The sequence below is a fragment of the Lytechinus pictus genome, chromosome 14, assembly GCF_037042905.1.
Source record: "Lytechinus pictus isolate F3 Inbred chromosome 14, Lp3.0, whole genome shotgun sequence".
NCBI lineage: Eukaryota > Metazoa > Echinodermata > Echinoidea > Temnopleuroida > Toxopneustidae > Lytechinus > Lytechinus pictus.
Window position 1 is genome coordinate 23,928,996 of NC_087258.1, and position 25,330 is coordinate 23,954,325.

Here is a 25,330-nt window from a genome sequence, read left to right on the forward strand (position 1 = left end):
ACATATAGATGTGGGAGGGACTTGGAGGGCACTCCACCCTTAAAAGAAAACAGTTCCAGAAACCAAGAAAAAAAAGGAAAGAAAAATGGTGAAATAAGATTTATTTATTCTTAAAATGTCCAGATCTATCGCAAACTGAAATTTTCATTTTAAAAGGTCAAAATTTTGCTCTCTCGCTTCGCTTGCTCGCAACTTGAAAGAAAGTGATACCCAATATGCCATGTTCTGTACCCCTCAAAATTTAATAACATCACTGCACACAACCATATGGTTGTGTGCAGTGATGTTATTAAATTTTGAGGGGTACAGAACATGGCATATTGGGTATCACTTTATGTATATATACATACGCACCCTTCTTTTCCCACTCACACACATACATGCATTAGGTATACATGTGTATGCATCATGCAGTTGGTCGATATGGTCACCCCCCCCCCCCCCGTGAGAGAACATGACTTCTTGTAGAATCACGGTGGCCTGCTACCCATACTCCCAACTCTTGGAAGGATAGGGCTTTTCTACATATTCTATACATAAACGCGAAGAGCTACACGTATATTTCTTTCAAACTACAAAACATTAAGAAAAATTACAACATTGCTTTCTAAAATCCATGATGTAACCAAGAAGACGAAAATAAATTTGCTTTTAACGCTGTTGTTTCTTCTGTTTATTCTAATTCTATTTCATACTTTCATGGTTAAAGAGATTATCTAACATATTCTTCTTCTTTATCCTTCCCCAGTATTGTTTTCCATGAGCACCACAAATTATCACAAGTCCAATAGATATCCTATCGCATTAGGCCACACGCAGTCTGTACACAGTTAAAATGATATATTGGCGTTTATATTTGATGATGATGCAGAATAAACATGTAGATCAGAGGGTAAAGACCCTAAGATTTTAGAAAGAAATTACAATCAAACATTATTTGCTTTCGTCATGATATATTCAGGAAATGGTTACGCCCAACCTAGATGTATAAGTGCGCACCACGTCCCCGCCAACATCATCAACCGTGGCAATGTACTTTTTCTAAAACGTAGTCGTTTCTTTTTACTGCTAAGTACGTAGTCCCTGAAAGCCAAATCAAACCTGACTGAATGCTTAGTTGGATCTAAACAAAAAGTTAAACAAGCATAGCAGTAAATACAAAAATATCATTGGAACCGAATAAAAAATATAACGTAGTATCAGCCTCTGCCTTTCAATTCAATGAAATCATTTATTAATGTCATGGGGGAGCTGCACTCAAACCTGAAAAGTGACCATAAAACGTTCCAGAAAATCATTCAGAAAGCTGATAGGGGACCAAACGTTGCCGAATTGTATGACACTCAAGACAAATAATTGTCAAAATAGGTTAACAGTTTCAGGAACATTCGTATTGTCAATTCTGTAATATAATATAACTCTTTATCATTGGTCTGTATAGTAAAATAATACACCTTCTGGTCTTGCACCATGCATGCTTTTACATTGCTGGTTTCTATTTTTAACCGAAAACCCCTTTCCCCTCTTCATTAATACCCGGAAGAGCCTTTATTTTCACCTCTCTATGCCCGCTGGAGAGGGTAATCTACGTGTGACAAGGCGAGCCCTATTAAAAGAGGAACTGCTCATCATCGGCAATCACAAGTTGAGAAGTTTTGGCGAGAAGAGCACACAACAAATTCCGTCCGCACCAAGTTCTACCGGCGGACTGAGAACCACCTACACTTCGACTGGAAAAGGAAAACTTTGAGAGAGATAAATCAACTCCTTTGGAATACCCTGTTTATTCCAAGAATATTTGGAGATATTTTACATTTTGGTAACTTGTGACTGAAATATGCAATTGGGAGTATCATTCGTGCTCCTCTGTTTGGCCCTCGGGTCTACAGAGGCGACTATTTCGTTGAAGCCGTTATCACGAGTGTACCTACCTTTTAAAAAGTTACCGCCTGGAGCCGGAGGGACAGGAGGAGGTGGAGGGGGAGGAGGAGGAGGAGGAGGAGGAGGGGGAGCCGGCGGGAGAGGGAGAGCAAGAGAAGGACCTAACGGACCAAACCACGAAATGTATGGTATAAACAAAGGCGCAGCTTTCAAAACAGCTTATGACATGGACAAGAAGTTTGCTTATGTTGGAGGTAAGAATGTATATATGCTTCATTAATTGGTGAATCTTTGTGCCATTTTGTCAATAAATATTATAACGTTCTAGCTTATCAAGTGTGTCTAATAGGCCTGCGTAGGTATTGGTCTCACGCCCGGTAGTAGGAAGTTTTGGGCTGACTTAAGAACAAAATGAATGCATTATTTGTCAAATGCCCGTAAAATGACAAAGTACATCAAGCCTTTGTCGACAATTCGTAAATCGGAACTGCAGTTTCGTCCTAGCTTTAGAGCTGATGAAAACTAGCAGATATGTTATTTGTCCCGGAATCAAGGACTAAACTGCTGGTTTGATTCATCAATTTTCGACAAGTATTTCTTTGTTGGTCATGACGGGTATTTGTTAAGACATCTTGAATCCTCCGTACGTCGCTGAGTGAAATTTCCATCATTACCTGTAATTTGGCGGCATCTTAAGCTATGGTTACAAATGTTTGTACGAACAAATCGTTCCTACGATTCTGATTGTTCTTACGAATTATGAAGTTCGTAGAAATTCGTGCGAACGCCAGAACAACCAAAGACCGTCCGGAGAAACGAAATGATTTTTCGGTTATACAATGGCCCTATAATTCTTACGTTTTCCTACAAATGCTTTGAGTTATTCTTTTGTCAGACTTACGATTTCTGATGTCAAGTAATTCGTAAAAAAGACTGTAGGATTTAAGAAATAGTGTTTTAAAATCCTGTAACTGATGATATTTTGATGCTTTCGAGATGCACGCCAAGAGTCGTTCGTAAGAGCGCCATACGATTTTACGTTCTTAGGGTGTTGCTGCGAATGCCATAAGAGCCCTCTATGGACAGCCTTAAGGGACTTTCACAATCGCTCTTGCGATCGTTTGGTCACAATATGTGTTGCACATAATCGCAACGGTTGTAAGCAGTCGCACCACCAATTGTGAAAGGGGCTTAAGGCGTTCTTACGACCAACGTAAGATTTTATGTCTCTCGACCCTACAAAACCTTGCGTGGTTCTTACGATGTTCTTACGACATTCGTGAGGCCACCTTACGAATAGAGGTTTTCGTACGACGTTAACAAAATTTTGGACAAAACTATCGACCAAGATGCAAACAGTATAGACTGCATCACTAAAAAAAATCGATCACGGAAAAAAGAAGGAAATGAGAATTAATAAGTTAGTAGATTATATACATGAAGAAATGAGAAGCTAAATGTAGTACATTTTTCTTCGTCAGTCTGTATGTCCTTTTTACTTCCACTTGATATTTGTCTTCAGATATAAAAAAAAATTATAATTAAGAAATCTAATGTAAGAAGATGAAAAGGCGGAAAATTTAATAAAGAGTTTTCCCAATCAGTCAAACAATTTTTTCTAGTCTATGACAGTCCATTAATATTACTATAACCTTCGATTCTGTACTTTATAAGAGCTAATTCTCGGTTTGTTTCTTGAAAGAAAAATTAACACCACCAATGTTGTCATTGTTACAATAAGAGAACCTATTTAATTATTCCAGAAATGTTAATTTTGTTAGAGGTAAGGCAGGAAATGCAATATGCAGGGGCTTATTACTAGAGCATTCCCACCAAGTTGTCTTGCCGTTATTTTACAGTTTCCTATTTTATGCGTTATTTAAAGAAAAGTAACCCCGAAAACAGATAGCGCGACAAAGCAGTTATAAGCTGGTTTGTTGAGTGCACTATGCTGGGTGTGGGAGGGAGGGGAATGGTCTGCAGACAGGTGGGTGTTTCATAAAGCTGTTCGTAAGTTAAGAGTGACTTTAAAAACGACTGGTGAACATTTCTTACGCGCTAATTAATCACCAATAAACATATCATTTACCACAAGAAAGTATCACCAGTCGTTCTTAAAGTCGCTTTTAACTTATGAACAGCTTTATGAAACGGCCCACGGGTCTCAAAATAGTTAAGAATGATGTAAGTCATTTCCTGCCTTTCTTAAGATAGATCTCATGAGAATGAATCATTCTCTCCGGGATGACAAAATAACACGATCATGAACCGAGTTGGTGCTAACTTGAGCTTTGTTCATCTGAAGTTATTTCAAGATGATAAAAAACTTTAGAAGCAATTGCAAACATCGCTACAATCTTTTTTTTCCCTGAGTTTTGGTGGTCTGGATCTATTTCAAGGTAATCCAAATCTTTAACAGCAATTGCAAACCTCCATGGATAAAAATATAATTTCTTAGTATTGTTCATGCTATTACCGTCTATAATTTTTTTTATTCCTCTCAAATGTTATATTCCAAACAAGGAATAATGGATTAAACTTTAAAAAAACCTATCATCTTCTAACACGTTTGATATGCTTTGCTAATCACCCACTTGTCCACTGTCTTACAATTACTAACCACCCAGGCGCAGATCTGAATGTGAGGGCCGGGGGGGGGGGGGGTGTAAATGGGGTATGAATATGTACCTGTCATTTATAAAGACCCTTCCCTTTATTTTGGCTGGTTAGAATCTGTGCCCCCTCATTTGAGTATATCCCACGTTTGTCTCTCTTTACATCATTGGTTATTGATAATTTTACCATTATATATATTTTTTCTTGTTTAATGTATATCATGAGAATGAACAACAAAAGTCTGTTTTCAAATAATTTCAATGACAAGGAATGATTTAAGGCCTAATTACTCAATGCTGTTGCGGGTAATTGACATGTGGAGGATTCTTCCATAGCTGATATCGGTGGTGTGGTTAGCCCCCCCCAAAAAAAAAGAAAAAAAAAAAAACTCGAGGGGGCAAATAAATGGCGTATGGGAGAAATTTTGCTGAAATGTTGACCTCTTGATACAAAACTCTAATTTTGTGATAGATTTTTACATAATATTTAGAAAATAACTTCATATTTTAGCCATGTTCCTTCCTCCTCTTTTCTTGATCGTGGAACCTTTGGGGGCCCATGCCCCCCCCCCCCCCCCATCTATAGGCCAGCGGCTGATATTGATTATTGTCTTTGGGGGTTAACAGCTCCATCAGTGAATAATACCATCGTCAGGCTATACGTTCTAGGGTGATCTAGTTGTGATTTGAACGTGGCTGATCAACGTGACGGATGTGAGTCAACACCAAAGATAGCTCCATGGATATTATTCTCATAATATATAGTTGAAAAAATATCCGGGGATAAATACATGATTGCAATATGGTTATTAATTATATCGAGATGCTGGGGAGCGGAACAGGGTTTTCAATTACGCTTGGTTCACGACTCGGGCGTACAGAGGGGGGGGGGGGGGGCAAGGTTCCATGACCTGGGGTCCGTTGCAGAAAGAGTTGCGTTTAAACGCAAGTCAAAAAATCAATCGCAAGTCCCAAATGCACGCTGTTGATTGGTTGAAAATCAAGTTGCGCGTGATTTTTAGAGTTACGTTTCATTGCAACTCTTTCTGCAACGGGCCCCAGGATACAGAAAAATAAGGAACAAAAGAAAGAAAATAAAAGTAAAGACGGTAAACGATATATTATTTATTGAATGATTATATCAATATCCACACCACAAATGTTACATTTTCGTTTTAAAATGGTCAAAGGGTTCGCTCGCTCTCTTTACTTGCTCGCTACTTTTAAGAAATTTTCCCCACACAAGCTATGCTTTGCCATCTGATGTTTTTGATCCATTACACCATTAGTTAACGGTTCACATGTTTACGTATTGTACAACCAGGCGCCGAACCGGAGGGGGGGGGGTGGGAGGTGAAAAGGCGAGCTCCCTATCCAATATTTGTTTTTGCTTGCTAGTTTTTAAACAGGTTTTCGAGCGACGAGCAACCAACTCCATACCATAACCTGGTTAAACATGATTGGACACAAATTCAGTAATACGCCAGAGAGTTATTGTTTTACATATAAATTTGGAATAATTCGAGCGTATGCTGATCAGGGGTCCGTTTCAGAAAGAGTTGCGTTTAAACGCATGTAAAAAAATCAATCGCAAGTCCCAATGCGCGCTGTTGATTGGTTGAAATCAAGTTGCGCATGATTTTTAGAGTTGCGATTGATTGCGACTCTTTCTTCAACGGGTCCCCGATCAGCTACATAATCAGAAAAAAAATCATCCTTCCAAATAAAATATGGTATTCATCTTGAAATGCTATATTCCAAATATAACTGAAGTTGAAATGAGATCAGCTGTACATGTGATCCGTCGATTTCTTCACCAGATTGCCTTCTGTCTGGCTGGGAGATTAAACATGCCTAACGTCTACTACGTGTCTGTGTGTTCTTCCACGTATTTGTTGATTGAATGTCACACTTAGAATACATAATGTATTTGATAAGACATCTTAATTCCATAGCTTAATTATGATAAGATAAGATAAGATAATTATCCGTGATCGGATTCGATATTTGTTATCAAATATTATCTTGATACCACCCTCTCACATCATTTAAAAACATAAGCGAAACATAAGATGCCGGATATAAAAAGAAGCAAGACATGTTAAATTTGATGCGTTTATATCCTTTTTTATTCATAGATTAGTGATAAGCTTGATTGAAAATGTTGCAAACAAAACAAATCTAGACTTATTTTACTAAATGGATCCACTATCGTATAATTTTTATACTTGGAAAGCCCATTCCTGCACTGTATCATTTTCACGCGCCGTTGCAATATGATTGCAAGTACATTTAGATGTATATTATAAAATGCTCCTTTTGAAAATATTGAAGTGCCTTCTTAGGGGATACACTCCTTATAGACACACATCTGAGAAATTTTTTTCCCGAAAATGATAAAAATTGACACCATTCATCTTTCTTAGAATTTGAACTATGAAAACGCATCTCACTGAGCAACGAATGCTTGCGACTTTTTTGGATTCGACTTCTTTTCTAACGAGTATTGCAAACCCTTTACGAATGTGTTGCAGTAGGTTTAATGATGAAAGAATGTCTCATTAACTTTATAATACAATATCGTACATTATCTGCGATTAAGCAGGTGTTTATTATGAACGATACATCGATACATTCCACGAATTCTTCCAGGTTCAGTGCAGAATAGGGCGTATACTATTAATCATCTTCTCGAGACTTCGGAAACCTCTAATAAACACATTCGTCATTTTTGTCGGGTTCAACGGCAAGTGATTAAGCCCTGGCCTTTGTTTGCGGATTAACAGGCGATAATAATTACTTACATCCCATCACGTCTTTTCCACTCATTATTTTTATAAATAAATGAAAAAGAGATCGCCATGACGCGCGCAAGTAATACGTCACGTGACTAACATGGGCAGGAAATAGGTCTCAGAAACTATAAGGGTCGATTCCATCGTCCGTCCAATCACGACTATGCATAACCACCATACTCCTTATGACGTCACTTTCATCCCTTTAAATTAATTGATTGATATCCCTTTCCTTGACCACTCAAGTTGGACAAGGAAAGTGCTCTTAATATGGCAAGGGATTATGTAGAGAGGTTTCTATAAACTGACTGAAGGTCCGATATCAAACTAAACAAACACACGCACCTTATTTTTTCTTCTTCGAAAAGGTGCAGACGATTGTGTCCATTATACATGCAGCATTTTTCATTTATTTGATGCAAGATAAAAGAGACAGGTAGATAAAATGCCTTGCTCAATGGCCGTGCCGGGAATCGAACAGCGGTCTTTACATGTGTGCATTCAGCAGGCATCTTAGACCACTCGGCTAAGGCATATCCACGGCATCCCTATGGCACACACACCACACACACTCGCGTGCACACACATAATTTGACAATCGGGGACTCACTTATCATAAATCACCCAAGTGGGGACGTGCGTTTGCGGTCTGATAAACTTTAAAAAAAAATAATCCACTAACCGAGCTCAATTTTTGACATTACATGAGCATATTTCGCAAACCTTGGAGGGTTCCAACCGCCCCCCCCCCCCCGCACACACCTTGTGTTTAATTGGCAGAACGGGAATCATATATATATATAAATCATGTGTTTACTAAATGAAACGGTTTGAAATGAGATGAAGAATTTATTGATTGGCAGTGTGATATGGACCGGGGACGTCCCCGGTTGATGGGTAAAATGGAAGAAAATGTCCCCAGAAGCACGTTATTACAAGCTCAATAATGTAATATTTTAACATAATTGTTTTGAGGTAAATAATTTACCAAGAGTATATCTATACTTATGGACTAACCATGCTAACGTCTGTTTTAATATCTGATTGATCCACCAATTAAGTCACATTAAACAGCTGAAAATATAACTTTTCAAAAGTCACTAGCCAAATTCTTGTCTAGTTCAATGACTCAGCACTAGCAATGACAGAATATTTATCGTTTGACCGCATATATTTTTCCCTTTTACATTTAATAGGCTTAAGCTAAACCTAAAAGAACATTATTTTTTCCTCATTTTTTCTGAAGTTCAAATTCTGCACAGCAGCCTGTCTCATCCTTACCCCACCCCATCCCCGGGAGACAAAACATCCAACAAAATCGCCGCGCATGGTTATGCGCCAAATAATTCAATATCATTTATGCTGTTTGACTTAAAGAAAATAATATACCATTTAAGATGACATTTAGTCTTTGTGAAATACCCCTTATTATCATCATTTCTATATAGCGCTCAGTGTATTAATTCAATAATAATAAAAATTATCATTATAACATTTGTAGGTTAATACAGACATTTCTAAGCGCTCAATTTTCTGCCTATCACTTAAATTACCAGGGAAAATAAAAAGTAGTCTTAATGAATTCAAAAAAAAATAAATAAAGAAACAAACGAAACGTAACTAAGATGTGCACCTCCATATAGACCAACCCACAACTGATATTTAGACATTGAAAAGGTGGGTCTTTAGCAAGGACTTAAATATTATTGATCAAGGGAGTTGACATTATGGATATAAAATGGTAATTTTATTGCACTCGATTGGAGCAAAAAAAAAAGAAGGCTCGATCACCATAACTGGTATTTTTATTTGTCTTTTCCTTTCAGGTCGTCGACTTGTTCAAATCGTGGACTTCAGGGATGTAGTTAGACCTAAGATCGTAGAACAGATCCCTACATTGGGTCCAGTAGCAGACATAGCTGAATGTGGTGATTTGGTAGCATTTCTTCAACCAGGAGAGTCTCATTTCACGGATGTAGGCTCGCTGAAGATATACGAGAAATACAACCCTGTCACGAACACGATGAGAGAACTCTGCGATGTTACAGGTAAAACATACTACATTGCATTGTAGAATGGTAGCTACGTAAATATAACTTCTGATGATAACAGAATTCAGAGTCCCTTAAAACAAGGGTTAGCGATTAATCGTCTGCTTGATATTCATGATTAATTGTACATCGTATGCATTTCAATCAATCATAAATAATGTTCTACGATTACTGCTAAGCTTTGTATTACGGGCTCCAGGACATCCGACATACCAATACGTATAAAAAAAAACATAGAAAGAAAGTTGAATTAGAAATTAAGACATTATAAAGGAAATAATGAATGGTGGGAAAAGATCAGTAAAAAGGTTCATTACAGTAAACACCTGATAATTAATTAATATTCACAATATATGAATATACTTCTTACGTATTTTCCAGTTGGATCACAGCCGATAGCCGTCCGCTTCGCCCAGGGATGCAGCCTCATAATTGTTGCTAATGAAGGTGCCATGGGAGAAAATATGATTACTAAGCAATTTGTCAACCCTGAAGGAACCATTACTACAGTACGTCTTGCAGGTTAGTTCTCTGTCCACTTTCTTTCTAACTAGTCATACTATAATTTATATTAATTTTTTATTATCAAAGTAGTAATTTAGTAATTTAATCATTGGCTTAGTTTAATACATTGATAAGTTTAATTTACATTTCGCCTTCCTTTAAATATTTAATAGCTTTATTCAAATATATTTATATCCATTCAACCAACAATTCCAAGTGTACATGACTGGGTAGCAATAAAGGAATTGAATTAAGTTTGAATTGGATTGAAGTTAGATTTGCCATTAAGATTTGTGGTCAATTCTCGATTAAACACCCGGTGACAATGGTGACATGAACTCAAGATGTAAAGATGTCAAGACCTTTGCTCTGATGCATCTACCCTATACTGCCCATTCCAAGTTATTTAACTAGCCAGATGCAGGCAAGCGATTCCTTATCGATATCATTGGACGTAAGCCCCCCCCCCCGTTGAATTAATGCGAGGGCAATATTAGGATCACTGGCTTATAGATCCCCCCCCCAAAAAAAAAAAAAAAAGAAGAGAAAACGAAAGAAAAGTAAAGGATGCTCATTCGCTTCGCTCGGTCGGGACTTTTAAGACATGTTGCCACCCATGCCATGTTGTCCCTCTCAAAATGATTGCCTCATTTCCCTACTGATCAGGGTAAGGAGGGAATCTTCAGACCTTGGAAGGAACCTTCGTCGATGTTACCGTTTCTGTTCCTTTAGGTTATGTCCTTCATATGAAGAACCCCCCCTGGAAAAAATGACTAATTTATGTGTAATTAATGATTATACCGTTGCTTTTCAGGTTCAGTTTCAAATGGACCAAGTCAGCAGATTGTCAACACCACGTTTGGAGTTGGTGGTCAGGCAACTACACCATTCCCACCGATGCAAACCACATGGAGCCCCAATACAGGACCCGGTCAAGGTGGTCAAGGTGGTCAAGGGGGTCAAGGTGGTCAAGGTGGTCAAGGGGGTCAAGGAGGTCAAGGTGGCCAAGGGGGTCAAGGTGGTCAAGGAGGTCAAGGTGGATTTGGACAGGGTGGACGAGGTACCGGACAAGGCACCGGACAAGGCACCGGACAGGGCACCGGACAGGGATATTATCCTGGTCAAGGAGGAGGCGGCTTTGGCGGTGGAGGTAAGGCTTTTGAATTTAAGCTATTCAACTTCTAATGAATAACAATAGGGAGTCATTGCACCGCGGCGGAGAACGCATTCACGAACACAGTAAATGTATTGGAAATGCCCGTCAAATGACAAAGACCAGCTGGGATATCTTTGTTGAAATAGAATCGGAACAGCAGTTTTGTCATAAGTTCGGAGGTGACGAAAAATTGCAAATTTTTTGTTTGTCCAGGGTCCTGGACTAATTCATTCCCCAATTTTCGACAAAGACTTCTTGTTGCACTTTGTCATAAAAGGCATTTGACAATACATTTTCTATGTTTTTTAATCATTTCTGCGCCGCAGTACGATTTTTTTTAGTACTAGTGTAGCCCTAGTATATTAAGTGAAATAAAATGTCTGCTCCTTCAAAATGCCTTTATCCACAACACTCCTTTTTCATGGTCGAAAATGAATTCAAGAAAGTTTTATGCGCAGGCCAAATGAAAATGTCAAAAGGAAATGATAACGTTAATACCTTTTCTTGGTATCTTAAGCATTATAGGCTTTAAACTGTATACAGATTTCACTATTTATTTTTATTGATATTTCATACTTGATACTTCATAAAATAATCCGTCACAATAGCTTCATCGATCTGAATGGTTTCATTACCTTTTGTCAAGTTGTCAGATCTGACATCTTTCTTTGATTTTGATTGGCTGAGAAGCACTGTTACTATCGTTACTGTCGGATGAAACGGGACTTGTCAGACGTTTTATACGACAGGACCCTTCATGAAATGCTCGCAGATTTTTTTTTCATTAGATATTAATGGAGGTTTGATTTTTCAACATTCTCTATCTGTTCTCTTTATGCACTGTTGTTATTCTCATCACTATATAATGAATGGTCATAATTCTCTTGATATATTTAACATTTTGTGTCGATCATGTTTATATAAATTATTTACAATTTACTGCAAAAATAAACCGGTGTTGATTTAACACCAGCCCGGTATTTATATCGGAAACACCAGGGAATATTGAAAAAACAACGCCAGTTAAGAGTCAAACCGTATATAAATGTATATATAAAGATAATAATGATTTAAAAAAATTGTCTGTTTTGCCTGGATTCAGGATGGGGACAAGGAGGTGGATTTAACCCGGGTAATAACTTCCCTCAGTACGAACCTGTTCTCCCTACCACACCGCTACCTGGAACGATTTGCAATGGAACATCAACCATGAGCTACGTAGTCAACCAGATCGATTTCAAGAAATTTAACGCACCAGCTGAGTAAGTAGGGCATTTTAGCAACCACTTCGGAGACGCTCTCTATAACGCTGATAATCTCTTGTCGAAAGCCCTTCATGACAAAGCAGCTTTTGTCGAAAAGAGGTGAATCAAAACAACAGTGTCGTCCTGGACTCTGGACAAACAACATATTTTCAGATTTTCGTCCGGTCCGAATCGAATTGGGCTGTCCCGGTCCACCAACTTTCGACAATGACCTTTTATCCGTCCATTGTGATTTGACGGGCATTTTCAATAGATTCTGAACGTTGCTAAAAGCGTCTGCGAAGTGGATGCTAAAAAAACGCTATTATTCATTCAAATCCGCCTCATTGCCATCGCATTATCACAACCATCTTACTCATCATCTTTGTCACTTTCACGACCACAACTACCAACTTTTACGGTTTACCGTAAGATTTTGGGACTTTTACCCTATCTTCAGCATTGGATTGGTAAATTTTGGTAAATTGCCAATTCGTCTACAGCCAACTCGTCCACTCATCAAACTGTCTACCTTCATTTGGTCTAATGCCATTCCGTCCATCAACATTTCCTCTAACAACCATTTGGTCCAATAACCATTTGGTCCAGTCATCACTTCGTCTAATTACCAGTTCGTCTATGACCATTTCGTCTAATAACCAGTTAGTCTAATACCCATTTTCTTTTCATTCATTTTGCACAAACACTTTAGTTTAAGTAGACCAAATGGTATATGGACTAAATGGCTATTGGACCAAATGACATTGGACTAAATGAAAGTAGACCATGTGGTGAGTGGAAGAACTGATGGTAGACCAAAATTTTAGTAGACGAGTTGGCAGTTGGACGAATTGGCATTAGACGAATGGATTTGGGTCTTTCGTTAAGTTTTACGCTATTTTCATCGTAAAATTGGAACGAAAAAATTACCCTTAAAAAGACTAATGTAATTTTTTTCAATTGTATTTTTCTTTCTTGTATTGTATTATTTTAAATCGGTTTTGGGTTATGTATTCGAATTCCATTTGTAAAGTTTTATCATCAAAATTCTGCCTTATTCGAATTGCTAATAAATTAGGTTCATTCAAATTCAATTCAATTTAGTCCAGTTCAATTCAATTCATTTCATTTCCATTCCATTCAATTCATATCCATTCAATTCAATTCACTTAATGTATTTGACGGTCAGTCAGCTTATCGACGAAAAATTTGGCTTTTCGCTGTAAATTTAGTTTATTACTCTATAAACTAAGTCTACAGATAAAAGCTAGGCCTATTTTTATCTGCAATAATGTGTGTGAGTGGGTGTTTTTTTTTTTTGCGATGACTGACTTTATTGAATTACTGTGCGTATTACTATATCCTCTGAGGGAGGGCGCTATGACACTGTGACGTCATATGCATTAGGCCTTTGCAATGCTTTTTACATGATTATTCCTCTTGTTTTGTACCAGGGTACAGCGACTGAAAGCCCTCCATATTCGTCAGCCCTACAAAGGTCAACTAGGTGACCCCGGTCCAAACACATTCTCACAGGGATTGGAACCCCAGCACATCACATTGGATGCACGAGAACAAACCGCTTACGTCAGTTTACAAGTAAGAGATTTACGGGATACAGCTTTGTCGATCTTGCGCTTCACAGTGTCTGCCGGGTCCACGATCAATTGGGCAAAAATAATTTTCCGAGTATTTCTATGTCAGATTTGTATTTCAAACAATAAAATATGGACTTTTTTTCATTTTCAAGACTTCAAACAAACAATAAGCGTTTCTTATCAGTTACAAAAAACATGCATCTCCCGATAATTCTGCACGTTACTTATAAAACTATGCTCACCACACTGGCCTACAGATGGGATGGGCGGGGGAATGGGGCTTGGGGCCATGCCCCAAAAGTTTCACAACCAAGCTAAACGGGGAGATTAGGAGAAGTAAAAGGAAAGGGATAAGGTTAAATATGACATCATGTTATGAAAAGTATGCCAAAATCTATCACAAAGATTTTGGGTCGTTCGTTTCACCCGCTCGCAGCTTTTCAGTTGTTTTGCCTACATACGTTATGTCTGGACCTCCTCATGAATGGATTAATTGATTAATTAATTAATATATCTATTGGTCTCGTTTTGATAGCTGTACATCACAACCCGGTATGCACATGAATTTATATGCGTTAAGTGAAACAAATACCGTTGGTGAAACTGATTACTCAAAATATGATTTCTCACACCATTTAGATATAGTTAACTTTCCGAAGCAAACCCGAAATAAGATCGCGTTTACATTCGTTTATTTCCTATAGGGAGTGATAACTTTTGTAGTCTACTGAAAACGAACACTGTTGTATAAAAAAAAATGATAACAGCATTCTACTGTGTATAAGTCGATTTCATATGGGGGCGTCTTGGTCTAGTGGTTAAGACGCTCGTCTTTCAATCTGAAGGACGTGTGTTTGATTCCAAGCCATGGTGTGTTTTCCTTCAGCAAGAAATTTACCCACATTGTGCTGTGCTGTTAGATGAGTACCGGCAGGAAGTAATCCCTCAAAAAGCTGTTCGCACCGGAATCGGTAGACTAGCTCAGCTGGGGTAATATAGGAGAGCCTTGAGCACCTAGCAAGGTGGATAGCGCTATACAAATCCTATATTATTATTGCTTTATTTATATATATATATGATATTGAATTTTGATAATCTTTTTCTTTTCAGGAAAACAATGGCATTGCCGTGATAGATTTGGCCAACAACACTGTGATTGATATCCTTCCTCTGGGTCTGAAAAGTTGGAATGGCCTTAATATAGATGCAAGCAATGCTGATGGAGGTAAAAATAATATTTAGATTTCTATTATGGGTTACGCCAGTGGTTTTCATCTATTGCAGATTGTTTAATTTGACAGGGCACGGTGTCCATTTTCTTTCACTTTCATTTAGACTTTGTATATCATCAAAGACAACTCATGCATTCAACCATTCACGTTTAATGCTTATTTCATAAAAAAAAATTAATATCGGCCGGTTTTCTCTTGAAGACAATATTGCCATCGCTTTTAATGATAGAAATTGGTTAGGTTTTTGACCTGCTGTTGTTACGTCTATTGCTGGAATTTATCCAATAATGGTTTAGTCTTAAAATGACAATAGTAATACATGTACGTCAGAGCCATCTCTCTATTATAATCTACTCTGAGGAGCACTATAGTAGGGATTGTTCGCATCGCGGCACACGACGGACTCTTAAAAGAACACAGACAATGTATTGAAAATGCCCGTCGAATGACAACGAACAGATCGGAGGTCTTTGTCGAAAATCGGTGAACCGGAACAGCAGTTTCGTTCCAAGTTTCGGAGCTGACGAAAAATTGCAAATATGTCGTTTGCCTAGAGTTCTGGACGAAACTGCTGTTGTGATTTACAATTTTTTGATAAAGTCCTATTGCTTGTTCATTGTCATGAATGGCAGTTGACAAAAAGATGTGTATGTTCTAGAATACGTCGTGGGTCGTGGAGCAACAATCTCTATTATAAGGCTTATCCCGGCTTAGGCTCGAGAAAAAAAAATGTTCCTGCACGGTAACCACTCACCTCACCTGGGTCGAGATCAGCACATTGTAGGTAAATTCTGCGCGGAAGGTAAACATGTAATGGGATTCGAACCCATGATCCACTGATTGAAGGACGAGAGTCTTTACCTTTTGACCAAAACACGCCCACATTTGATTTTCTACTCATTTATCTCTATTATGCAGGTGCTATATTCCAGCAATATACAGGTCTGAACAGCTTCCCCATGCCAGATGCTATTGAAACATATACCGACGCGATGGGAGACCTTTACGTGGTAACTGCCAATGAGGGCGCCGCAACCATGCCCGTTCGCTGTTCTCCTGACGCTTGCCCGGGCGGTCCCGGAGAATTCGAACAAGTAGAAATTGGAGAAGAATTCATCGTGGAAGGTAGGCAGTCTTTCGTTGATAAAGACTTTATGCATTTGACGTCATAATCTCATTGCCCCCTCCCTAAGAGGATATATAAATACGCGCGTACACGGAGATGCGCCAGGTAAAGATCACCAACACCACTGCTAGGCAAGCTTCAACCTCGAAGATGGCGGCGTGATGACGTCAATTCATACGGTCTCTAATTCGATTTTGTGATGATTTCTTAACTAAGCTCGTCAAGCAACTGATACAGATTATCATACATTTTATAGTTGAAATTAATAATAATCCGAAATGAGACAAAATTAATACGTATTTTGTCTTTGTTGGGGTTGTATTGACAATGGGTGTCAGATGTGGGTATTCATTAAATCAGTGATCATGGTGAATGATGTTTCCATGAACTCTTCCGATTGATTTAGATATCAAATGAAATAATTTGTTGTTTTGTATTTGGTCTGAATATTTATTACATATTATTACAAATAGAGGGATAAATTATTGTGATCTGCATTCTACCATAACAATTTTTTTTAATAGTGAACCTGTAAGTTATTGAGACCTTTTTTGTTCTTATCAGAGTTACTTCCACAACCTGTGATAGACAGTCCTCTTGGAGAAGCCATGGCACAGGAAACGCAGTTAGGTGAGTGCCCAAGTTTAATCATGTGCATGCGCAGTGGCGTGCGCTTTTATCATTCTTTTTGTGATTCGCTATTTCGTAAATCTTTATGTGCTATGCTCAATAAAGTTAATCCTTTAAATGTTAAAATGTAACGCCTTTTTTTTTCAAAACAGACGCATCACATATGCTGCCTCGTGTACGTATCTAAACCTGTATAGTGTCCACTGTCCAGAAAATCTAGCCGACGAATATGGCACTTGGGGTCTGCTTTCAGCGTTTGTTTAATTACTATCATGCTCAATATCGTTTTCTAATCTTCGTAATACCTGCCTCGACTTGGCTCGACTTGAACATTTTTTTTTAAAATCGACTCAACTTCTTTTTTACTCGACTAGGCTAAACTCGAGTTCGACCGAAAAATAGCCTGACGCGGCTCGTCGAGCCTAGACCTACTTTCGACTCGTGACTCGAACACCAATTGACTCCGACTCAATCTGTTTTGATTCGACTCGACTGCAACGCGGAATTGATATCCACTGATGCATGTATCTTTTTTTCAATGTTTTTACAGGTGGAGCTCTATTCAGTTTGGTCGATGGTAACAATCCCAACGATCCAGAACTCTTCAACTCTGTCTACATGTTTGGTGGACGCGGAATTTCAGCATATAAAGTTGATCCAATCACTAACAACATGACCCTCGCTTGGGATAGTGGTGATATCATTGAGACAGAGATTTCAAAGCTGGCCCCTAAGATCTTCAACGGAGCTGCCTTTGCCAATCCAGCTGCAAGGGTTAGACCAGCAATGACAATGGATGCAAGGTCAACCCAAAGGGTAAGATGCGCATGCTACTACTTCTTCTTCTTCTTCTCCTTCTTCTTCTTCTTTCTTCTTCTTGTTCTTCTTCTTTTTCTTCTCCTTCTTCTTCTTCTCCTTCTTCTTTTCCTTCTTCTTCTTCTATTTCTTCTTCTTTTTCTTCTTCTCGAGTCACTATAAAACTCCTGTCCAGTGGAGGGTACAGGATCTAGCTTTCGGGTTGAAAGATCTTTGGCGGTGCATAGCTCTGGTAGGAGGGGGCAGACCATAGGGACTGGTTTTGCGTCGTCTGATCCTCCCCACAGTCGCATGCAGTGTCTACATCCCTGCTGTAGCCCCATTTCTGCATAAGGACTTAGCACCGTCTTGTTCCAGACCGTAGGCGATTGAGATTTGAGCAGACTAAAAGGACTTGTGTTGCGTCGTCTGATCCTCCCCACAGTCGCAGGCAGTGTCTACATCCCTGCTGTAGCCCCATTTCTGCATAAGGACCTAGCACTGTCCTGTTCCAGAGCGTAGATGTAAAGCCTGGTTGGCCATTCCTCACTTGAACCTGGGGTAGGGGGGGGGGGAGTGATTCGCTAGGTCCATAGGACAATCTGTGCGTCACAGACTGTAGGTGGTTGAACCATAGGATGACCCTTTGACTGTGAGCAGGGCCATCAAGGGATTCAGTCGAGTGAAGGGAAATAAGTCTTAATTTGAGTCTATTTTTGGCAGGCTCATAGTTAAACAGTGTTTCTCTGTATACAGTATCATATACAAAAAAAATATAACTGAAAATGAAACGATTTTCCTAAAATATCAAGCTGTAAAAGCAAAAAATAAGCAACGTCCAGTCTGAATGGAACATATTTGAGCCGTTTTTGTCTATATTGCCTACACATTTTTATTCAAAATATTACTTGCCTGTGTGCTTTGAATACTCCTTTGATGACCTATGATACTAATGTGTAATAAATATTCTTTTTCTAAATGAATATTATCATTTGAAAACGTGCACAATATCACTGGATGCACCCCCAAAAATAACACTATAAAAGAATATTGAAGCAAGTATCATGAAACTTGTATTGTTATTCAATTCAAGTAAAAAAAAAATTCTTCGAATTAACATGTCTTATTTCATATAAAGTCATACAAATCAATTATTATTAGCATTGTGTGAACTATCTTTATCACAATTACCAATATTATTAGTATAAATGCTATGTTATTATCTTTATCATTTTATTAATTACCAATATTCATAACAATATCATCATTACCATGAATATTGTTATGTCTAGTACTTGTAATGTAAAAAAACTCCTTAATTCAGAATAAAAAATTACACTCTTTATATATATTTGATTGCAGGGACCGGAATGTGAGTCTTTAGCTGTCGGCGATGTTCAGGGCAGAAAAATCATCTTCGTTGGTATTGATGGAGTCAGCGCTATCGCCATCTTCTCGGTTGCCCCTGGTAACAGCACGCCCGCGTATGAATCCATCTACAAGGAGGGAAAAATCAACCAACCGTTTAACGCCCTCTACAAGGGACAAGCAACTGGAGACCTGTCACCTGAATCAATCACGTAAGTACTTATCGTCTGCTAACTAGGATGTTTTCTCTCCTTGATGTAGGGAGGATTCAAGAAAACATAATTGAAAATGCATGTCGACAAAGATCAGCTGGGAGGTCTTTGACGAAAATTTGTGAACCAGAGCAGTAGTTTCGTCCGTTGATGGGCGTCAATCTGAATTAGGTTATTTCTCCAAATAAATACTCAAATCCCCCGAAATATGACAAATTAACAGGTATTCTGTTTTAGTCATCAAACTTCCTGGTCCAAGGGGCAGGGTTTTTTGTCATTACATTGGCGGTTCCAGCCAAGGGAATGTTAATGGTGTACAACTGGCTTAGTGACTAAAACGAACATTCGCATCATCTAAAATCTTGAACAAATCAAACTCTAATGTGTACTGCAAACAAAAGACTATGATTTTCACCATCGTTGGTACTCTTTAATCATGAAAGAACATACGACAAAGTTGGTCAATATAATGACAATGAAGCCGGGCTAAGGGAAAAGTGACCAATGGTTGGTCACAACTTTGTCCATTTGTCCGACGTGTTCAAATCAACAGTTGACTGAAATTTTAACCAAGAATTGTTTCATTGGTGTTTTGATCGAACTTTCGACCAAGAATTGTTTCGCTTGTTATACTGTATACAATATCAATGCTGGTAAAAAAAGTTTTTTTCAGTGTACGATATCGTTCTGTGTAAGCCTTGCGAATGAGATGTGTGTGATTGCCCGTATAACCCACCCGCAACAAAGTTTTGAGCATGTTCAAGAGTTTTTGCGTGCAAATTAGACTTGCGTGCGAGATACGTGCAACTATTGTCAATGCGGGCGACCTGCGGGTTACAAAAATAGTCACCGGAAAGTCACGCACGGCTTGCACGGAACGGTGTAAAACATCGAAGAGAGAAACTTTCAGTCGAAAGGTCATTAGGAGGATGGAACTATTAAGGCGTCGTCTGTGATCTTATACTAAACCGTCATGTTTAATAGGCGGTTGCTATGGTAATCAAAACACGTTCCATGGTTTGGATCGTCATCGCAAACCACTCAATATCAGGACATCTTTCGTCTCTAGATACAAACTTAAAGATTAAACCACAATTTGAACTGAGTAATCTACATGGCCCGTAGTACTATAAAATATACGTGTATTAACATTGCGAAAATTAAGGATATTCTTTTAAAAAGGAGAATTATCAACCGAAGAATATGTTTTTCACAAAATCTAACTTTAATGTTCCACAAGAGAGATCTTACTCCAAAAACTAATATATTGTAAATTGAAAAGGAGTCACTTTTTATCGGATTCTTAAATTCAAGAGAAATTTCAACTCTATGTAATCTCATTGCATGCTATATTTTAGTTATATTTTATTCTTAGAACCATACGAACTCATTTTAGGAATGAATAAACTGATATTCTAACAAGACTCAATAATTTTGAATTCCATTTTGATTCATTTCAAGCTTCAAAGACAATAAATATATGTTACAACACAATGCATGAAAATGGTAAGATGGTCGATAGCCAATCGGACATATATATAGAATACTAAGAATAAGAAATAGCAATATCTATAACCAAAAAATTATGGAAGGTACATGCATAATACAAAAAAATAGTTAAATTGTGTAATTAACACAACAAGATACACACGCACATACACGCAACACCCCCACATACCCATACTCGTGCCATGACTAGAAAGATAGAGAGGAAGAATAGAAGAAAAATAGAGAGGGGAGGGGCAGAGTAAGATTGTAAAGCTTGTAACAAAATATGTAAATATCTGTTTAGATTTTTTTTTATTACACCAATCTTTTCAACATCGAATAAAATCGTTTTTATCAACCGCTTCACTTGATCATGTTGATAGGAACATTGCTGTATAAAAATGCGTCCCGGACTAAGTAAGTTACATTTTCTTCCCCACTTTCAATTTTAGATTCATTCCTCCCGAAAAGAGTGGAGTTAACAAGCCTTTCCTTCTTGTGACTGGTCGCGTGAGTGGAACAGTATCTATGTATGAGGTGATCGATGTCCCCTATTGGATGTTGCTGAAAACACTTGGTGAGTATAATATCACCCCTAATTGGGGGGGGGGGTATGAGGGGGGGGGGGTAATGTCCCTACGGCTTTCCAAGCTGTGAACAAATAGGAGAAATTGGGACACAAAAGACAAATAGGGAGACGAAGAATAAAAAAGTACAATAAATGCCTTGAGTGGATTAACTCATTAATTCTTTCTTCAATTGACAGATAATGACGTGACTTTTTGGTCGTCTTTAAAAAACCCCTACTCTTATCAAAATGCCCTAGTGCCACCTCTGTCTCTCATGAACCCATACCCGCAACAAATATCATTGCTTTTATTATAGTTTTTCATTACAGAATATGCAAGAAAAACTTTCGCTCGCTGTTCGAAAAAATGTCTTTGTTTTAAGACTGTAGTTTCCCATGTTTTTCTGATAGAGATGCATTTTTGGAACTTTCAATTAATGTTTTTATTATCTTTGCTATTTCATAAAGTTATTTTTATCATATTTATGGTCCTATATAGAGACATGGATTTTTATTGTTATAATTATCCATAGGTTATTCATATAATTTTTTAAACTCTTCTTTCCACATACTCTTCGCTTTATTTCGTTTATTTTACACCTGAACGTACATACAAGAAAGCATTTTAAATTAGTTGGAGTGCTGAAGGGTTTCAGTGTTTTTCCTTACTCAGACTAGGTATTTTTTAGATCAAGTCTTATTTGGAAAGGGAGGTGCGCTGACCCTGGGGTTTAGAATTTAATTTTGAAGTATTTGTATTTTGCCTTCTCAATGAAGCAAAGATCGCATGCAAATATATATCTTAATATTTGACGCGTATGTTTTTCTTGCTTTTGTCACTACTTTCTGACAGGTACCAACATGGAAGGAAGCGCCATATCTGTGACGTCATCAACATTCAGCACGTTCCTCGCGTTTTTGGCGGGGATATTTGCTATCTTCATGAGAATATAATATACCCTAAATAAATTCTGTGCAGCTCTATCTCTAAGAAACTCTACTTCAATCAAAACCTGCTAAAGAGACAGTCTTATTACAGATTTCTTACGTTTAACCCATTTATTATCTTTTTATACAGATGCAATCCAATCTTATACTTGATAAAGGCAAGTCCATGAAAAATGCCACTTTCCTATACTTCCCAAGCTTCTGTTTTGCTTGTTGTTAAAGTCAGTTCAATATTTTTCATTAAAAGTCACTTAGGTTGGTATTCACCTGCCATTTTTAAGGATCAACAATGTACTGATGTAAACCATCGCTTTGTGTATTTTTTTGGAATGCAGAGAATGCAGAAACAAACAATCAAATACTAGGAATTGCTATTGAGTAAATATCTATTTTGGTGTACCAAAATGTATGGGAAACTGCTGAAAGTTAAAATAACTACTTGTGGAATTACCCATATAAAATAAGATCATGGTCACCACTGAATGATTAATGAGAAATATGCATTTTAAAAACACATTTTCGTGTTTATTAATTCTCATGCAGGATGGTAAAGAAGATATTTTTGTATCTAAAAAAGAAGGACATTGTGTATGAAAATGGATTATATTTCAATAACTTTATAAAACATGTGATTTTAATTTCCCCAATTGGCATACGACAGGACGCAGGTAAAACAAAATATTGATACATATACACTTTACAATAAGCTATTAAACAATCTACCAGAGGGATTTAACGATATTCTTATTTCATTTGTGTAGTTATGACATAATATTTGTGTTATAATTCTATATTGATGTAACTGAGCTTTTCTTGAACTACTGTACGTATTTGTATGTGATATTTGTAAATGTGCAATCGTAACCGGGCTTTTGCCTGTATAAATTAAGTCAATAAGATTTGTATAGGCTCCAATTTTTTTGTACTCAAACACTTAATGAATTCACATATTTATTGTGAACTTGCAAAACGGGGTTTGCTATAGATTTATATATCCAGACATTTTACATGTGATTTTGAATACGGAAATATTAGCAATGATGCATCTACTATTCATAAACTCTTAAGCTTATATTGTTTGATATTCATTATAAGTGCAATATTTTGTAAATTTATGGTCAACAAAAAATAAATCGCGTATTAACAACATTAACATTATGTTTTATAGATTGTGTTTATTATGATAAACAAGTCGGTGTTCGTAGGCACGAAGGGTGTGTATAAATGCAGCTCTATAAGTGGTTAGATCAGAGGATATATCGACTGCGCATAGACATAAATGGTAAAAGACGTCTCTTCCTCTGCAATCTGTATATGTAAATGTGTGCGTGTGTGTTTGTGGGGTGGGCATGTGGGGATGGGTGTAAATTTGTGTGTCTGTATTATTAACATCATATTATATTCATCCACACAGTTAACTCATTACGTCACCATCGAATCATTGAATATGGCCGATTAAGGTAAACGGTATTTTCATTGAATCCTAGTCATAATGGAGGAACCTACGCGGAGGAGTATACTTTGTACATATAGGGAAATAATTTTTTTTTGTCAGGAGGATCCTACGCGTACAAGTAGGGAAATGTAGTTTCGTATCAGTGAATGGGATGAAAGGGGCAACAGAAAATGTGATAAAGCAAGGAACGGCTACAGGACCACCTTTTCTTCTTTACAAAATATCCTTAACAAATCTTGCATATAATTTCTATGAAAAATTCATTCAAAATCCTCGTCATTTCAAATCCTATTTCGAATTTGAGTTTATGAAATGATGATAAGATAGGAGTAACATTTTGAGGGAAAAGGCTTTGAACGTGATAGATACGTTAAGAGGGGAAGTATAATTATGACATTTTACTGTTTTTTTTTTCACAGAGTAGAATATATTCAAATTTTATTATTCTATTTTATAGTCGCGTAAAGTTTAGAGATAAAGATTTCCTATCAGAAGTGGAGTAGAAGTGTAATTGTTATCTAGGACTGTCCATGGGTGGCGTGTACCCCGCCCTTATGGGGCTGATGACGACTCACGGGTTCAGTTTGACCTCGTTTATATCTCGATTGTAATTAAACGTAGATTAAGCTCGATCACGAGTGGCAATAGGTTGAGAGTGTTGGCTTGCATTGCAATGAGACGTTTAGTGTTTTGGCACCCGTTGTAAAAGAGTTACGATTAAATATACATATATATATATATATATATATATATTGGATTTTATTGCGATAAAACTATCAAAATACAATTACAAGCAGTCAAATACTGAAATGTGTGACTGTTTACATGTACAAATAGCAACATAACAAAATATAAAGTTAACATTATAAATAAATATTCAAATACAACACAGATTCATACAGATGAAAAAGATATGTATCATAAGTAAATGCCAAAGCCATAACATAATCACTACAAGGTGTCAACAATGAAGAAAAGGGGGAGTGAAATATTGAGGATGAAAGAGGGGAGAGGAGAGGAAAAGGATGAGAAAAGGGAAACAAATAGAGATAGAGTCAAAAGAAAAGGGAAAGCAAGAGGTGGAAATTGGAAGGAGAATAAGATGCAATCTTGAGAATAAAAACTCATTACACAATACAAGACATTTGACAATGGTCACTAAAATGTAGGTTACGTAGTAATTGAAGCAAGCACACAAAAGGGAAAGTAGAGATAAGGATGCAGACTCCCTGTAAACTGACAAATGTTTAACATTGTCATTATTATCACCATTATAATTGTCATGCAAGAAGTGTAAGCACTATGTTGATTCTTGTTATTTTTATTATTGCACATGAAGAGATTAATTGCAAGTATTAAACGTGTGCAAGGCAAATCAAGCAAATCCTGGAAAAAAGTCGGGACAACATTGCTATGTATAAAACTTTGCTCTATCAACTCAACAAATCAAGTGCGACTCACAAATTAGGCACTTCTGATTGGTTAAAAATCAAATTTGCGTTTGATTTCTGCAGTTGCGTTTGATAAAGAGCTGTTCTGCAACTGGCCCCAAATAGATTAAAACTGTCAAGAACAGGAACTTAATTACTACTTGACGATCATCAATTATAGATGACGATTAATTGGGTACATCAATGTTTTATTTGATAACTCAATAGGCTTT

At 37.4% G+C, this 25,330-nt stretch overlaps 1 protein-coding gene across 2 annotated transcripts; it reads left to right on the forward strand.

Annotated features, from left to right (window-relative positions):
* The first annotated feature begins 1,296 nt into the window (after positions 1-1,296).
* On the forward strand, positions 1,297-23,364 carry LOC129276436 (mesenchyme-specific cell surface glycoprotein-like). Of its 2 annotated transcripts, XR_010295645.1 has the most exons (14): positions 1,637-2,135; positions 9,118-9,339; positions 9,724-9,864; positions 10,661-10,996; positions 12,105-12,264; positions 13,701-13,845; positions 14,955-15,069; positions 15,995-16,201; positions 16,767-16,832; positions 17,383-17,648; positions 18,990-19,207; positions 21,148-21,272; positions 22,117-22,510; positions 22,577-23,364. XR_010295645.1 is itself a non-coding variant. In XM_054912810.2 (13 exons), exons 1-13 carry the CDS (start codon positions 1,838-1,840, stop codon positions 22,215-22,217), a joined length of 2,400 nt encoding a protein of 799 aa, XP_054768785.2. In that variant the 5' UTR covers positions 1,297-1,837; the 3' UTR covers positions 22,218-23,364. The 2 variants fall into 2 exon arrangements, 1 of the variants encoding a protein (XP_054768785.2); XM_054912810.2 differs by having other exon boundaries at positions 1,297-2,135; positions 22,117-23,364.
* The last annotated feature ends 1,966 nt before the right edge of the window (positions 23,365-25,330 follow it).